Genomic DNA, 16,930 nt, shown 5'->3' with positions numbered 1-16,930 from the left:
TGGGCTCCATGAGAAACTCGGCCAGTGATGGTGATGTTCTTCCCCTTCTGTAGACCTCCATGGATGGATCCAGTGAAGGGGATCCTCTGAGGAGAGCAACACTGTCACCTTCCATCGCTCATTAAACTCATTAAAACCGGGTTAAAGACGCGCTTAGAGTGAAAATATCACGTGTCACTATTCAGGAAAATGAAGAGACTCGGGCAGATAAGATCGTCTGAAATATTCTATCTGGAAAAACGTTCAAATAATATAAAAAAATAACGTTTTACATTAAAAGTTGGTTTCGGTTTTGTCGTCACCGGAAGTGGTCCGACATTTGAGAAAAAAAACAATTTAGATTTTATGTTTTTTAAAGCTTAGACTTTCCATAAATGCGCTGTCATGAGATATAAAACACACATGGGCAGCACTTTATTTAATAATTTAACAATAAAGGACCAAACCTTATCTCATCTGCTGTTTCTTTTCTGTTTTTTTCCAGTCTCGCTTCCAGTAAAATTACTCATAAGTTTCACTTCGTTTTTTTGACGTTTTCTATGCCTTCTGATGCAGAAAACTGCCCATTTCCACACGAAAACGTTCGAATCTACAGACTAAAGCGATTCTCTTATATTACAGAACAAAACATTAAAAAGTTGTTTTCCGTTGTCTCATTAAGGATTCAAACACAAAGATGACAGACACAAAAATACTGAACTATTCATTCACTCACCGGATTATAAAAAGGCGTCTGCTGATTAAAAGCCATCCTGAGCTGAAAACGCGTCGTTTAAGGTTCGTTTTTTATTTATGGGTTCTGATCTCCAGCGGGCGTCGATCAGGATCCTCTTATTTTCCTACCGGAAGTACCCGTCAAACCACTTCCGCTTCAGAGCAGAAGCACTATTATTGCGCTCCGCCGCCCAGTCGTTTATTTGTGTGTGTTAAATATAATATAGAATTATGAAAGGGAGCGAAATCTGAAAAATAAAGAGTAATTTTGTAGACACAAATAATCAACAGCAGAAAATCCCCACTGTGATAGATGGAAAAAGCACCTTTATTCTTTTATTCTGTGAGGGACCAGCTCATAATTGTTAATGTTTTGTAAGTATAACCGCAAAGTCAGGTGCATGGACCCTTTGTAGGTGAACCAGGACGTATGAGGCCTTGAGATCGCGAGGCCGCTATTTATTGCAGCAAATAAAAACTGGGATTGAATGTTGAGTTGCGCAATTCAGGACGTGAAGCTCGACGAGCAAACAGAAGAGTTCAAAGTCACAAAACTGGTGTGAGAAGATTAAACTGCTGCTGCTGCACTTTGGAACTGCCGTTTGTCCATAAAAACATCCAGAGTTTCGCCATCAGTTTGATTCTTAATAAGATCTTTTAACGCTGCTACAAATAAAAATCTCAAAGTGGAAACCAACTTCATGTAAATGACGTCAACGGCAGCACAAATTTTAGCCGAGTCTGTCAGCTTTATTATCTTATATTGTTCAGAGCCAAAAAAATTACAAAAATACCATCTGTACAAAAATACTCTACAGGACAAAATGCCCACAAATGAGATAAAGGTAAAAACAGGAAGTGAACCCAAGAACAGCAGTTAAAAACTGGAAGCTGCATATAAATAAACTAGTTGATTAACTAGATCCTCCAGTAGCAGACACACATCGCTGTACTTCTATCCTTGTGAGGACTTCCATGACATAATTATTCCCCAGATCATTACTTTAACCTTAACGAGCCAAAATGTCCTCATATTGCTGCTAGAATGAGTATTGTGGTACTCAAAATGTAGCAAGTACTAGAACACACACACACACACACAGGAAGTAAACTAAAACCAACTGAATACACACGATGTGGCATCACCCCATTATTATTATTATTATCTTTCACAACAGTATTAATATTATTGTAGTTTACAGAACTGCATTTCATTGAAACCTGCTCAACAATAACTTAAACACTGCAATTTAAAAAGAATCTGTACATTTAAAAGTTGCCACTTAAAAACCTCCTTTATAACTGGTAGTTTATGTTAGCGAAGCCACCGCAGCGAACTACCTGCTAGCTACCAGTTAGCTGGTAGCTAACTACCAGAAAAAGCAGGATTTCCGTTTTATTCCCAGGATTTATCCTCCTGTTGTCGTTCTGGGGGAATGTGAGTCCTAAATTTTGCTGATCTGTTGGTAATTTCATTTTGGTGAGATTTGGTTTCATTGCCATGTTGTCTTTGTCGTCACGGTAACGACGGTAAATTAATGTTTGCTCAAGGTGTCGAAAGGAAAGTAAACAGGACGATCCCGATGACAGAGGATTTTGAGGATGATGGTGGTTGGACAGCCTTCATCATCAGAAGAATGAGAAGCAGAAGACGCCAGAAACCCCCCAGGAGGAATCAGTGGGACAGAAAACGACTGGGACCTGAAGACGCCCTGGTTTTTCCTGGTTCCACCTCAGAGCGGATCGATCCAGAAATCCATCAACAGGGAAATTTAAACGATTCACATTTTTCCGAAATTATATTTACAAATTCAGCTTTCTCTCGGCTCTGACAGGAAGTCCTCAGGTGTCCCAGGTGGACTTATTTACGACTCGTATTCCGTGTTCTTCCGGAAATGTCCGGGGTGGGAGAGCCGGCGGTTCAGCTTGGGGAGTCGCTCCAACATTCCAGCCAGTTGAGTGAAGGTCGGCCGTTCGCTTGCCCCCGCCGACCAGCAGGCTGACAGGATTTCCTGTCGGGAAGAAGAGACGGATGTAAATAAAGAGAAACGCTTCTGCTACCTGCGCTAGCTAAGGTGCGGAGACGAGCGTGACTCACCGTGATCTCCTTCCCCACGTTGGCTGCTGCCAGCACCTGCTTGATGCCCTCGCTGCTGCCAAAGAGCCAGATTTTAGCCTCCACAGGCTGGTTGGTGAGTGGCCAGTCCCCCACCTGGAGCTCGTACCAGATTGTGCTGAAATTATATTAAAAAATTGCATCCAACTGAATAATAACCAAAAGGTTCATCGCGACAGTGGTGTAAATGGTGAAATGCTGCCCCCTGGGGCACAAAGGTGGAAGTGCACACACAAGCGGGAAAATCACAGCTAATAAATACCCGAAAGCGTAAACGTCAGCAGCTCTGGAAAACGGCAGCTGGTCCTCTTCCACTTCTGGGCTCATCTGCCTCACGATCTCTGGAGCCAAGTAGTAGAGCCAACCGCGGGGAATCCGCAGCACGTTCTTCCTCCTGAAGGCGAAAACAGCCGCGTGAGTGGAGACGACGCCCGAGGGGCCGCGACCGTGTGACGACGGAGCCTCACCTGCCCTCCTGGACCAGCCCCGACATCCCGAACAAGCCGAAGTCTGTGATCACCACTTTGTTGGTGTCGTAAAACACGTTCTTGGACTTCAGGTCCTTGTGCACGATGCCCTTGGCGTGAAGGTAACTCATCCCCTGAAGGCCACACACGTTCCAAATAACCATTTACATCGTTAATGGCCTTTAAAAACCTTCTGTTAACCATTTCTTTTCCATTTCATCTCTTACAAACGTCAATAATTAACGATCTGAGAGTAGCAGCAGCGATATGAAATGCAGGAATTTTCCTGGACGGGTTCCAGGGACCTGGAGGAGGTTTTCCTTACGTTGACGATGTCCTGGGCGATCTGCCTGGTTTTATTGACTTCCAGCATGTGCGCCCGCTCTCGGACCATCGAGTACAGCGTCAGGCCTTTGCAGAAGCTGCACAGGAAACACGCAGCGGTCAGACGCTCAGCGACCACGACTCAAAAGACCCGAGCGAGCGCGGCGGCGGCGCACCTGGTGATGATGGCGAGGTGCGGCGGCACCATGCAGGCGCCCATGAACAAGATGACGTTCTCGTGCCGCGTCTGCCTGTAGTTCATCACCTCCTTCTTGAAGAGCTTCAGGTGGTCCTGGTTGTTGCCGTCGACCTCCAGCAGGCGGATGGCCACCTCGCCGTGCCAGCGGCCTTTGTGCACCTTCCCCCAGCGACCCTGAGCGGCCACAGCGTCAGAACCTGCTCCTTCTAACGGGATCAAGCCCCGCCCCCTCGACGCTCACCTTGCCGATGAGCTCTCCCAGCTGCAGCTGCTCGTAGGGGATGTCCCACTCCTGCAGGTAGACGCTGGTCTGGCTGATCTTACGGGAGATGAGACCCCCGACGCCGCGGCGGCGGCTGATGGACGACGGCAGCTCCTCCAGGCCGTCCTCGTCCTCCAGGCTCTGCTGCCGCTCCACCGCTTCCTCGTCCTCGGCGGGAGACTCCGCCCCTTCCAGCTCCTGAAACAGATGTTCTTTATGAACGAATCTGCACGTTTTTAAATCAACAGTTTTGTAGTTTCCTGGATTGTTTTATTAGTTTCACTGACTCAAAGAGGGCGTGGCTAATTTAACCGGCAGGTCTGGGTGGATTAAGAGTAACTAACTAACAAAACGCTTGGTTGTAGAAGGTTTTGATTCACAATCTTCTCCAGTTTGGATCCAACCCCAACCCTGCTCCAGCACTCACCGCTTCCTGGTTGTCTGCAGCCATCGTCTGCGTCTCCGTGGCAACAGGCTGGGGCTGACTAACAGGAAAACCACAGACACAAGCAGCGGATTATTTCCAGGCCTCTCTGATCAGATAACAGCTAAACCTACAGAGATTATGATCTAGAATAAAGTAAAAGATTTTTTGTTCTTCATTACGAGACGAGCAGAACAATTATGAAACAACAGCAGCAGAAGTGATTAAAGGAAACGCTGACACCTCGTAATGAGGCAGAAATCTTCATAATTTAATGTTTGACTGGTTCAATAAGGAGAAGGGAAGTAAAGCGCTGTGCTGCCCCTGCTGGGCGGAGAGTGTCGGTGCACATTACCCCTGATCAAGATGGCTGCCGACGGGCGGCGCAGCAGGAACGTCTGTTGGGAAGATCAGATGGTCACCGACATGATGCTCCGCGTTAGCAACGGAGCGTTGGAGACGTGATGCGAGTGTGTACCTGGGAAATAGAAGCAGTTGTTTTCCCGGGACCACTGGGATGAGGGGTTGGGTGGGGGGGGTGGTGCTGATGCTGGAGGGGTCACTCTGCTGGAGGTGTGCCGGGGAGGAGGGTGCAGAGGAGGTGGCCGAGGAGGCGTTGCTGCTGGAGTCCATCTGGTGGATCGTAGGGGCGGGCTCCTACACACACACACACACACACACACACACACACACACACACACACACACACACACACACACACACACACACACACACACACACACACACACACACACACACAGCTCTTCGTTACTGGTGCCCTGAGTGAGAAAGGGCCAGATTAGAGCGGATTAAAGCTCGCTCACCCGTTTGTTCATCATCTTCGGTAAAGTTCCGAACTGCAGCGGGATTTCGGCGGTCCGATCGATCCGATTATTGATGTCGGATGGCACAGACTCGGCCCGGCGCATCCGTGGCACTGGAGTCCAAACAAAAACCCAGCGGTATTAAAGAGGAGAAACTCTGAGCTTTAAAGCTTTAGTCCAGTAAATAAAAGAGAACGAGCGGATCTCACGTGTGAAGAAGGAGATCCTGCACGATGGAGCGTCTTTGGTACATTTGTTGTGGCACTTTAACCTACGGAGATGAATGAATGAGTGGATGGATGGAGGGAGGGATGATGGATGGAAGGATGGGTGGATGGAGGATGGATGGATGATGGATGGATGATGGATGGGAGGATGGGTGGATGGATGATGGATGGGAGGATGGGTGGGTGGACGGATGATGGATGAGTGGATGATGGATGGATGATGGACGGACGGATGGATGAGTGGGTGGATGGATGGGTGGATGGATGGATGATGGATGGATGGATGAGTGGGTGGATGGATGATGGATGGATGGATGATGGATGGGGGGGTGGATGGATGGTGGATGGATGATGGATGGTGGATGGATGGATGGATGATGGATGGATGGGTGGGTGGATGGATGGATGGATGATGGAGGGAGGGATGATGGATGGATGGGTGGGTGGATGGATGATGGAGGGAGGGAGGGATGATGGATGGATGGGTGGATGGATGGATGATGGATGGATGGATGGATGATGGAGGGTGGATGGATGATGGAGGGGGGGAGGGGTGGATGGATGGATGATGGAGGGAGGGATGATGGATGGATGGGTGGGTGGATGGATGATGGAGGGAGGGATGATGGATGGATGATGGATGGATGGATGGATGGGTGGGTGGATGGATGGATGATGGAGGGAGGGAGGGGTGGATGGATGATGGATGGTGGATGGATGGTGGATGGATGGATGATGGATGATGGATGGATGATGGAGGGGTGGAGGGGGGGGCCAGGAGGCCCCGGCTGTCTTACTTGCAGTGTTTGCATTTGACGCCGAACATCATGCCCCTGCGACACACCTGACACGTCTGCGAGAGCCACGACTTTGTGGAGAACCTGTGAGGAGCGAGAGGAAGAAGTGGCTCCTGTCAGAGGCTGAGGAGAGGAACCCCCCCCCCCCCCCCCCCCCCCACCACCACCCCCCCCCCCAGGTGAGCCTGGGACTGACCTGTGCGTCACCGCCAGCCCGATGTCTCTCCTGGGCGTCTGAGGGGAGCGCCTGTACGGGGCTGTGGGGGCAGCAGGTGTCAGACACAGACCACTCAAACAAACGCCGGCTGCTGTGTTACTGGGACTCACTGTTGGGCGTGGAGGGGGGGGCGGGGGCGGGGCCGGGGGCGGGGCCCGGGGTCCGGATCGACGGCAGCGGAGACCGCAGGGCCGCGTCCTCGGGGCCGTTCCTACAGCCGTTGACCTGAAGAGCCGCCAAGACTTTGCTCTTCTTACAGGACCTGCAGGAACAGGGAGGAACCGCCCAGAGCAGCGAGCGGTAATTACACGTTTATAATCGTTATTATTCACTCTGCGGCGATGTCGGAGAGGCCTCTGGAACCGACCGCGGCGTCCCCGGCTCCTCGATGCGATGGGCCAGCTGGGACTCCTGGCTCTTGCTCCTCATCATCGTGATGTTGGGGAACAGCTGTAAGAGCTTGCGCGCCGTCGGCGGCGTGTGGGAGCTCTTGGTGGGAGGGGCCTTGGGGGTCCGCACGTAGAGCGGAGCGCTCGGCTCCACGTCGGCGCCCTCGGCGGAGTCGTCGGGTCTCCGGGCGTCTGAACACGGCACCACCGAGATGGAGATGGAGCGGCCGTGCGAGGCGGCGGGCTGCGGGGGGCTGCAGAGGGGGGGGCCGCTGGGGGCAAACACCTCGGCGTCCTGCTGCTCCGGGCCGCAGGCGTCCGACCCGACGTTCCCTTCGGGAGCAGGAATCCCAGTTTCACATTCCTGAAGCTTAATTAACCAATTACTGATGATTTTCACCTGTGTCAGCGGCGCTCTTCAGACAGGAGAGGGCAGCAGTGAGGCGGGGCCGGTCCTCCGAGCCCGAGTTGAGGCGCCTCATGTCTCCCAGCGGCTCCCAGTCACACGTCTGCAGAGCCTCGTCCACGCCGAGGTTCGCTGCTGCGGCCTTGGAGAGATCAGAACCGGTGGTTAGAGCCCGGGAGACGCTCCTGTGGGTCGGATCCAACCCAGAACCTGCGGCAGCTCTGGAACTTCAGACACGAACACGTGAATTAATTATCATTTGAAACAACAAAAACTGGGTTCCTGGAATCTCCGCCAGCATTCGTGTGTGTGTGTGTGTGGGGGGGGGGGGGGGGGGGGGGGGGGGGGGGGGGCAAACAGGCTTAGTCTCCCGGCAACCGGCTGCCCCGTCTTGTGTGCAGCAAGGGAGCCGGGCCGGCCGGGCCGACACAAACAGGTTTTTTCGTGACGTCTGAGGGAAAGGACGACTTTTCCGTTCTGTGGAGAAACTAAAACCTCCGTCTGGTTGCAGGAATTTACTCCAGGGATCGGCGGTTCGGCCGGTCCGACCCTGGAACTGGGCCGACCAGTCGGGCCAGAGGTCAACCCGGCCCCCCAGAGGGTGAAACGTCTCCACGCCTCAGAAATGAGCTGCAATAACGCACCAGAACCGACAGGTTTGGAGGCTTGGGCAGGAACGCTGCTCCGTTGGGAAGCACACTCACACATTCCGATCCCTGGGCATTGCCTGGGCACGTCTGCGCTGCCTGTGCCGACAGGTGGAGGAGGTCCGGGCGGGAAAACACGGAGAACTGGGAGGAACCGGCAGCACCGTGAGCTGCAGAGAGACCACCAGGTCCAGAATCTGACAGCTGAACAAACAGAACTCAGGGTTCGGGCGGAGGAAGGAGGAAAGAGCGCCGCCCTACGTTAGCATGCCGCTAGTGTTAGCATGCCGCCCTACGTTAGCATGCCGCTAGTGTTAGCATGCCGCCGTACGTTAGCATGCCGCTAGTGTTCGCGGCTGAACATGGGGGCTGGTGCTGCTCCCACACAGCGAAATTCCTTAAGATGGCAGGAAGCAGCCAGGAACGCTTCCCAGCCACGTTATCACACTCCCTCCATTTCCTCCCCCCCCCCCAGCTTCTCCCCCCCCCCCAGCTTCTTCCTGACACACCAAAGCTGCATCAAACACAGAAGCTGTTTGTGTTCTTCTGGACATTCGACCTGCTGGAGCGGAGTATTATGGGCTGGCTGGCCATTATGGGGGAGGGTAACGCCCAGCTCAGACACCTGACTGGTGTCAAGCCGTCACGTTGTTGTTGTTGAGCCTGGCGTTGCTATAGTGACCGTCTGCTTATTAACAGAATGGAGTGTTGAAGTTTCTCGTGTCCCTTCCTGTTTAGCAACAGATCCGACACACTTCCTGCACGTGCCCCTCCCCCCCCGGCTCTGCACGCTAAAAGAGACGCCATCGAAGATGCTAATGAGTGCTAATGCTAATGATGCTAATGAGAGGATGATGGCAGACGGAGCTAAAGAGCACAAACGTGAGTTTTCCCCCAACTTCCAACAACATCCGCTCATGCTACGGGATATTCAGAAACAAGGGTCCGAGACGCCAGCCCTTAGGAGCCCCGCGTGTGTTCTGAGGTTTAACGGAGGGTCCGAGTCTGGATCTGGGATCAGAACCACAGTTTTGAGTTCAGCCTCTTCAAATCCTGGTGAATTTCCATTCATTTGTTGTCAGGTTAAAGTGTTTCTAGGAAATTTGGTTCCTTTGGAAAAGGCGTCCCAAACCGGCTCCAGAGTTTTAGAATCCAAAGTGTCACAAGAGCTTTATAAGCACGGTTCCGAGGGACAAATGGATAAAGTGGAGCGTTCCCAGGTGGAGCAGGGAGACTGGGCCTGAGCCCAGATTCTGGACCCAAAGGCCCGAGCCCGTGGTGTCGGAGCAGCACCAGGACGCAGTGTGAGGGAACGCCCAGACCAGGAGCTGGGAGAACCTTTGATCTTCTTTGATCTTCCTCAACTACCCGCCTGGACGCCACAGTCAGCTGGGATTGGACTACGGGAACCAGATGGGAAAACACGCACGTCCCAAAAATACGATAAATGAAGCCTGGACTCTTAACGACGACAGAGCGGATCATCGGGAGCCAAAAATATCGGGAGCAAAGTTCTGGTTTCACGTCTTTAGTGTGGAAGCAGAAACGGACACCAGCAGGGAGAGAAGATTCCTGCTGGGTGACTCACAGAGTAAAGCCAGGACCAGGACCAGGACCAGGACCAGGACCAGGACCAGGACCAGGCCACCCGGGGGGACCACCACACCCTTCACACCTGTGGTACCAAATGACCATCTGACCTGGTTTCCACCCTCCTCACAAACACCTGCAGAACTACAAACACCAGAGATCAAAGCAGCTGCCATTTCAAAGGAAACGCCGGATTCTGATTGGCTGCCTGGGCGGGACCTGGAACGCGTGTTCTTCAAGCAGAGAAAAACCTCAAACGTATCGCACGTGACAACAGAACCGTTAGATCAGATCATGTCTGCGGAGGTCACATGACTCACCACGCAGGACAACACGGGCGCTCCTGTTGGACGCTCCTGGTTTGGAGAGAAGTAGCCTCAGCGTTCCGATGCTACATGTGACCCGGTCCCCTCCTCCACGGGCCCCCTCCTCCCAGGTCCCCCTCCTCCCGGGTCCCCCTCCTCCCGGGTCCGAACCCGCCTGTCTCCTCCTCAGGAACAAACCTGGGCTAACGCTAAACCTGCCTCTGCCACTGGTGCTCAGTAGTGTCGCTAGCAGAGCTGGTGGGACAAGACGTGGTTGTGTGTGTGTGTGTCTGTGTGTGTGTGTGTGCGTGCGTGTGTGTGTGTGTGCGTGTGTCTGTGTGTGTGTGTGTGTGCGTGTGTGTGTGTGTGCACTGGTATGTGCAGCGGCTGGTTGGTTTGGGTGTGTATAAATAGCGCGCTGGGGAGGGACGGAGGCTCGCGGAGCAGCTGACTCAACACATTCTACTGTGGGTGAGTGCTCATCACACTGAAAACATCCCCCAGTCGGCAAAGCTGGCCCACGGCCACGAGAGCGCCCCCTGCAGGCCGCAGCAGCACCGCAGCCCCGCCCCTCAGGGGGACCACCCCAGCCCTGCCAGGGGGGAGACGCAGCGGGGCAACAAGGCACAGCTAGCTGAGATAGCAGCCGCCGTGGCAGAAGGAGACGTGCACGGTGAGCACCTGGACCTGCTCTGGACCTCCTCTGCTGGCCCATGTTCTGGGGCACCGGCCCATGTTCTGGGGCACTGGTCCATCTCCTGGGGTGCTGGCCCATGTTCTGGGGTGCTGGCCCATGTTCTGGGGTGCTGGTCCATCTCCTGGGGTGCTGGCCCATGTTCTGGGGCACTGGTCCATCTCCTGGGGTGCTGGCCCATGTTCTGGGGCACTGGCCCATGTTCTGGGGCACTGGTCCATCTCCTGGGGTGCTGGCCCATGTTCTGGGGTGCTGGCCCATGTTCTGGGGTGCTGGTCCATCTCCTGGGGTGCTGGCCCATGTTCTGGGGTGCTGGTCCATCTCCTGGGGTGCTGGCCCATGTTCTGGGGTGCTGGCCCATGTTCTGGGGCACTGGTCCATCTCCTGGGGTGCTGGCCCATGTTCTGGGGTGCTGGCCCATGTTCTGGGGCACTGGCCCATGTTCTGGGGCACTGGTCCATCTCCTGGGGTGCTGGCCCATGTTCTGGGGTGCTGGCCCATGTTCTGGGGCACTGGCCCATGTTCTGGGGTGCTGGTCCATCTCCTGGGGTGCTGGCCCATGTTCTGGGGTGCTGGTCCATGTTCTGGGGCACTGGCCCATGTTCTGGGGTGCTGGTCCATGTTCTGGGGCACTGGCCCATGTTCTGGGGTGCTGGTCCATCTCCTGGGGTGCTGGTCCATCTCCTGGGGTGCTGGCCCATGTTCTGGGGTGCTGGTCCATGTTCTGGGGCACTGGCCCAGCTCACGTTGGGTTTAACACAGTTAGACGTGAACATAGAGGCCTCAAGGATCCGTCCTTGTCTAAAACAGACGTACCACGGACCCGTGTCAGCCCCCCCCCCAGGTTCAGCCCCCCCCCCCAGGTTCAGCCCCCCCCCCCAGGTTCAGCCCCCCCCCCCCCCCCCCCCCCCCCAGGTTCAGCCCCCCCCCCCAGGTTCAGCCCCCCCCCCCAAGGTTCAGCCCCCCTCTGCAGACCTGCAGGTTTCAGCCGAACCTAAAGGAACGAATCATTTCCAAACCAACCTTGATCTTCTCGTAAATGTCGAGCGGTGTTTTGCAAACGGGAGGTGAGAAACGAGAGTCCCCCCCTCCCCCCGATGGTCCCCCCCTCCCCCCGATGGTCCCCCCCCCCCCCCCCGATGCCCCCCCCTCAACTTCAATTATGACGCAATTTCAATAAGAAAATGCAAAATCAATATTCTGAAATAACCACCTTTGTTAGCATCAACCAGCAGAGGTCGGGGGTCAAGCGGAGGGCAGGTCAAGGGCAGGGGGGGGGGGCAAATGCATGATGTCCCTGACACTTGTCCTCCCCTCCCACCTTCTTTCGCGTCATCTGTGTTTTCTCGCCAAACAGGATGCGCTCAGAATGCGTGGGAGGGAAACCAGAGCTAAATTTAGCCGCGGGTTTGTAAACAAGAAGCTAACGGCGCTCTTCCTCACATGATCACACGAAACACCCTGGGGCCCAGCTAACAGTGGGACCCCCCCAATATGTTAGATACAGCTTAGACAGCATTCACCATAACCCACACACACACACACACACACACACACACACACACACACGCACGCACACTCACACACACACAGAGTGTTTTAAATGTGTGCGATTATCAGTTCATCTCTGCTGCAAGAACCTCCTCATTGACAGAACCTTTACAGGGCCTTTACAGGACCTTTACAGAACCTTTTACAGGACCTTGACAGGGCCTTTACAGGACCTTTACAGAACCTTTTACAGGACCTATCAGAGTCCCTGCTCCCACCCTGGAGCTCTGCTGGGCGGAGCTTGAGGTTTACTCGTTGCTGATTGGCTGAACTGAGAGCAGGTGGACAAGCATTAGCCTAGCGGACGCCGCTGAGGGGTCAGTGCTGAGTGGTCGGTGCTGAGGTGAGGGGTCAGTGCTGAGGGGTCAGTGCTGAGGGGTCGGTGCTGAGGTGAGCTGTCAGTGCTGAGGGGTCAGTGCTGAGGGGTCAGTGCTGAGGGGTCGGTGCTGAGGGGTCAGTGCTGAGGGGTCAGTGCTGAGGGGTCAGTGCTGAGGTGAGGGGTCGGTGCTGAGGGGTCGGTGCTGAGGTGAGGGGTCAGTGCTGAGGGGTCAGTGCTGAGGTGAGGGGTCAGTGCTGAGGTGAGGGGGTCGGTGCTGAGGGGTCAGTGCTGAGGTGTCAGTGCTGAGGTGAGGGGTCGGTGCTGAGGGGTCAGTACTGAGGGGTCGGTGCTGAGGTGTCGGTGCTGAGGGGTCAGTGCTGAGGGGTCAGTGCTGAGGTGAGGGGTCAGTGCTGAGGTGAGGGGTCGGTGCTGATGGGTCAGTGCTGAGGTGAGGGGTCAGTGCTGAGGTGAGGGGTCGGTGCTGAGGGGTCAGTGCTGAGGGGTCAGTGCTGAGGTGAGGGGTCAGTGCTGAGGTGAGGGGTCGGTGCTGAGGGGTCGGTGCTGAGGTGAGGGGTCAGTGCTGAGGGGTCAGTGCTGAGGTGAGGGGTCAGTGCTGAGGTGAGGGGTCGGTGCTGAGGGGTCAGTGCTGAGGTGTCAGTGCTGAGGTGAGGGGTCGGTGCTGAGGGGTCAGTACTGAGGGGTCGGTGCTGAGGTGTCGGTGCTGAGGGGTCAGTGCTGAGGGGTCAGTGCTGAGGTGAGGGGTCAGTGCTGAGGTGAGGGGTCGGTGCTGATGGGTCAGTGCTGAGGTGAGGGGTCAGTGCTGAGGTGAGGGGTCGGTGCTGAGGGGTCAGTGCTGAGGTGAGGGGTCAGTGCTGAGGGGTCCCCAGGAGGGCCAAGTGAGCGGAACGGTCCCAGTAAAGTTCCTGCTCGCCCTACGAGCTCTCCAATCCTGCCCCCCCCCCCCATCTTGGGTCCTTCTTCCACCAGTGGTCTGTGGGGGCTTGGGTTTCTCTGGTGGGCGGCGGCCCGGGGGGGGAGGGGCTGTGGGGGGGGCTGCTGCTCAGCCTCTGGTGCTGCCTCCATCGCTCCATTATTCAAACATCGGCGTCCTTTGCTGGGGGCGACGGGATGGTCGACCTGTTGGTCGCGTTATTCTAACGGGGGGGGAGTGGGGTGGGGGGGAGTGGGGGGGGTCTCTGGCCCGTTGCCTGCATCAGTGCGGCGGCGCCACAGCCCAGTCAGACTCATCGGTCCACACGGGGACACAGGACTGAGACGACTGCGGTCCGGAATTTCTTTTAGCTGTTCGCTGAATTTTCACACGTGTGTGTGTGCGTGGGTGTGTGTGTGCGTGGGTGTGTGTGTGCGTGGGTGTGTGTGTGTGGGTGTGTGTGTGTGGGTGTGTGTGCGTGGGTGTGTGTGTGTGTGGGTGTGTGTGTGTGGGTGTGTGTGCGTGGGTGTGTGTGTGTGTGGGTGTGTGTGTGTGGGTGTGTATGTGTGTGTGTGTGGGTGTGTGCGTGTGGGTGTGTGCGTGTGGGTGTGTGTGCGTGGGTGTGTGTGTGTGTGGGTGTGTGTGTGTGGGTGTGTATGTGGGTGTGTGTGTGTGGGTGTGTGCGTGAGTGTGTGTGTGTGTATGTGTGTGTGTGTTGGGGGGGGGTGTGTGTGTGTGCGTGAGTGTGTGTGTGTGAGTGTGTGTGTGTGTGTGGGGGGGGGGTGTGTGTGCGTGAGTGTGTGTGTGTGAGTGTGTGTGTGTGTATGTGTGTGTGTGGGTGTGTGCGTGAGTGAGTGTGTGTGAGTGTGGGTGTGTGTCTATATTTGCATACATACCAATGTGTGTGTTCTATTACTGAGGTTGTTTCTTGTGTTTGTTCGCCTTTTTCTTGCTTGTGTGCGTTTTTCAAACGACGCTCAAAAATGTAGCGTAAACGTGTGAAGACGGTGATGCTAAGCTAAGCTAAGCTAAGTTAGCACAATAAGCTATTGGAGCCCTGCTGACTCGGTCAGCCTCCTTTTATTATTAGATTGACCATTTTTACTCGTTACATCCTGATTTGCTGCTTTATTTATTTATTTATTTATTTATTTGCTGCTTAATTAAAGGAGAATCAGAAAAATGTGACATTAAAGTTGTCGGATTTTGGGTTTAAAAAATGTGTTTATGGTTAAAGAAACCTTAAAGATGCAGCTCAACCACATTAATATTCTTTAAATAATGTCTGTTCGGCCCTGAGCAATGCTGGGATGCCGTTGCCATGCCAACGGTTGACCTGAGCTCGTCCCACACCTGTGGCAGCTGATGTTCACCTCTGCAACGAACCGGGTCAGAGGTCACCGTGGAACCAGCCGAACCGGACTCTTGCTTTGAGCGGACTTTCATCGGAACACTTGGTTTAAACGCTGTTCGAACACTTTTAAAATAAAAATCTGTTTGAAGGCTGAAGGTGAAACTGCAAACGTGCCCGAAACCGACCCAAGTCGCCATTTTTATACGACTGCAATAAAAACGTGACCGTAATAAAAACAAACACAGATGGCGACGATTATCTGGGTTTACGGGCCGTTGAGGTTCGGGTAAAGATCCATTTTTTAACCTTTGGCTGAATTCTTACCATCAACGTGCGGATCTTTGGGCGGGTGAGGTCGGCGGACGCGGCGCATCTGCTCCCGAGTCCCCGCGGGCGGAAGGTGGGGGGCTGTGGTGCTCCTCGGCCCGGCCCGGCTCGGCTCGGTTCTGGGGCGCTCTGTCCTCCTCTCGGCCCGGATGGTCTCAACGAGCTGCGGACACCTGAACTTCAAACGCGCTCCGACAGTTTCCGCGTTTCCGTCCAGTTTTTGCGGAGTCAAGTTCGCATAAATGAGCGCGGGTTGAATCCACTTCCGGTAAAACCTTTAAACTAAAATAATCCTGGCGCGCATTCAAACGATCACAACAAGCGTAGTTTAAAAGTCTTAACGCGTCACAAATAGCCGTACGAGTGATTAGAATTATCATGAAAACTAATCTTACTACATACACAATAGTCTTTAAGCGCCGAGTTGAAGTTTGCGGCTTTTATTCTGAAAGAATTCTTTTATTTTCCGGTATCATCACGCATCTGAACATCGCTGCGCGTCTTCAGCGTTCGTCCCACGTTTACCCGGTTAAATATTAAAACTTTAAAACAGACTTTTACCAAACAGCCCGCGGATGGACACACACACACACACACACACATACACACACACACACACACACACACACACACACACACACAGTATATATAGTTGTACTGACAAAGTGTATTTTTGTGCAGATTAATCATCCAAATGCTTTGCCCTGTTTTCTTTTTGATTTTTTTAACAAAGCAGCGCCCCCTGCTGTTTCAATGAAGAGATACGAAATTTTTAAAAACTAGGAACATCAACAATATATAAATAATCAGTGGCGCAATAGTCGTTGGTTTGCTTAGCTCATTGACTGGTTAATTATGTGTGTGTTCCACCAAAAATGATGAAAACGGGAGAAATATCTCAGGTGGGCGGTGATCAGTACTGAAGGATTATGGGTAGTGTAGTTTTTCAAACAACAGGAGGGGACTCGACATGTAAGTTTGAATCATTTCTTAAAATTATTTTTGATGGTTACTGAGTTATGAAGTCCCTCTGATGACCTTGGACTTAATAAATAATTAAATAAATGAATAAATAAATGGCCACAGGATAGTTTATGCAGTCATTTTTTTAGTCACAGACTTGACTGTTTACAGGTTTGAAGTGAAGTCACTGTACTTTACCTCAGGAATGAAGTGTAATGACATAGTTTGGTCACCTGCGGTGTGACATGGAGGAACAAGTGGCTGGAAGGCCCTGAAGGGTCAGAGGTCATCCTGAAACAGCCGGACGGACGAGAGGCAGCACTTTGGTGAGGGACCGAACTCGAGCTAGCGTGTCGATTCTTCAGATAAGCTAAAGCCATACGGAATAGAATAGAATAATTGGCTTTATTCATGACTTATAAGCATGTTTCTAACATAAAGGGACGTAGTTCAAATCCAAACCAGCAGGGGGCAGTGTATCATTTTGGCTGTAAAGACCGTTTAATGTCAGAACTTCCTGTTATTTCTTAAATTTACCCCCATTTTTAAGATCATATTAAGAGGCCTGTTCCCTTATTAATGAATTTACATGTATTACAGTTGAAGTGCAGGATGTTACAGTAATTCTGACGTGATCAAGGCAGATTGTTTGGATGTTTTGGAAAGGAAATCATTTTAATTAAAGGTAATAAGCACCCAGCTAACTAAAGCTAACTATTGTGTTCATGGATTAGAGCAGTTGGAAGCTCTCAACAGTCTCTGTCAGTGTGGAATTGGGCTGAAGGACAATATGAGCTTCTTTCTTTTCCAAATGTTTATTGGCATGTTTGTCTGAAGCCCAGATCCCGACACCTGCCAGGGGGCGGCGCTAGCGGGGCGACCG

The 16,930-nt window shown here is 53.1% G+C and overlaps 3 protein-coding genes across 4 annotated transcripts in view; all 3 read right to left on the bottom strand.

Moving 5' to 3' along the window:
• Positions 1–873, bottom strand: part of lgals9l3 (lectin, galactoside-binding, soluble, 9 (galectin 9)-like 3) — a 2,713-nt gene extending 1,840 nt beyond the window's left edge. The window contains exons 1-2 of the mRNA XM_011616914.2: positions 716–873; positions 1–86 (exon numbers count right to left, since the gene is read on the bottom strand). The exon at positions 1–86 is cut by the window's left edge and continues 3 nt beyond it. Of these exons, the coding sequence (XP_011615216.1) occupies positions 1–86; positions 716–751 (122 nt within the window). The 5' untranslated portion in view covers positions 752–873. The remainder of the gene's footprint in view (positions 87–715) is intronic.
• A 566-nt stretch (positions 874–1,439) lies between these two features.
• Positions 1,440–15,318, bottom strand: LOC101079403 (kinase suppressor of Ras 1-like). The gene is made up of 17 exons (XM_029844121.1): positions 15,082–15,318; positions 7,361–7,508; positions 6,939–7,293; positions 6,682–6,833; positions 6,551–6,611; positions 6,355–6,438; positions 5,540–5,601; positions 5,331–5,443; positions 4,985–5,163; positions 4,510–4,567; positions 4,062–4,280; positions 3,798–3,994; positions 3,623–3,719; positions 3,298–3,431; positions 3,093–3,224; positions 2,813–2,948; positions 1,440–2,726 (listed from the first exon to the last, which is right to left on the bottom strand). The coding sequence occupies exons 1-17, from the start codon at positions 15,082–15,084 to the stop codon at positions 2,580–2,582; spliced, it is 2,277 nt and encodes a 758-aa protein (XP_029699981.1). The 5' UTR covers positions 15,085–15,318; the 3' UTR covers positions 1,440–2,579.
• On the bottom strand, positions 7,458–11,434 carry LOC115251424 (mucin-1-like). 2 transcript variants are annotated; one of them, XM_029843716.1, is made up of 2 exons: positions 9,924–11,434; positions 7,458–7,593 (listed from the first exon to the last, which is right to left on the bottom strand). In XM_029843716.1, the coding sequence occupies exon 1, from the start codon at positions 11,376–11,378 to the stop codon at positions 10,539–10,541; it is 840 nt and encodes a 279-aa protein (XP_029699576.1). In that variant the 5' UTR covers positions 11,379–11,434; the 3' UTR covers positions 7,458–7,593; positions 9,924–10,538. The 2 variants fall into 2 exon arrangements, with proteins under 2 accessions (XP_029699576.1, XP_029699575.1); XM_029843715.1 differs by lacking the exon at positions 7,458–7,593 and adding an exon at positions 8,485–9,747.
• Positions 15,319–16,930: the final 1,612 nt, after the last annotated feature.

The sequence above is a fragment of the Takifugu rubripes genome, chromosome 11, assembly GCF_901000725.2.
Source record: "Takifugu rubripes chromosome 11, fTakRub1.2, whole genome shotgun sequence".
Lineage (NCBI taxonomy): Eukaryota > Metazoa > Chordata > Actinopteri > Tetraodontiformes > Tetraodontidae > Takifugu > Takifugu rubripes.
Note: the sequence above shows the minus strand (reverse complement) of the source record. Positions and strands in the feature narration are given on the sequence as shown.

Bases quoted from the DNA above. Each gene is read 5' to 3' on its own strand.
- LOC101079403 (XM_029844121.1), bottom strand. The intron at 6,439-6,550 runs GTCAGTCCCAGG...CGCTCCTCACAG, and splicing joins GGGCTGGCGGTGACGCACAG to GTTCTCCACAAAGTCGTGGC. The intron at 2,949-3,092 runs GTATTTATTAGC...ATATAATTTCAG, and splicing joins GCTGACGTTTACGCTTTCGG to CACAATCTGGTACGAGCTCC.
- LOC115251424 (XM_029843715.1), bottom strand. From the start codon at position 11,283: ATGGACCAGCACCCCAGGAGATGGACCAGCACCCCAGAACATGGGCCA. The intron at 9,748-9,923 runs GTGAGTCATGTG...TGGTGTTTGTAG, and splicing joins CGCCCGTGTTGTCCTGCGTG to TTCTGCAGGTGTTTGTGAGG.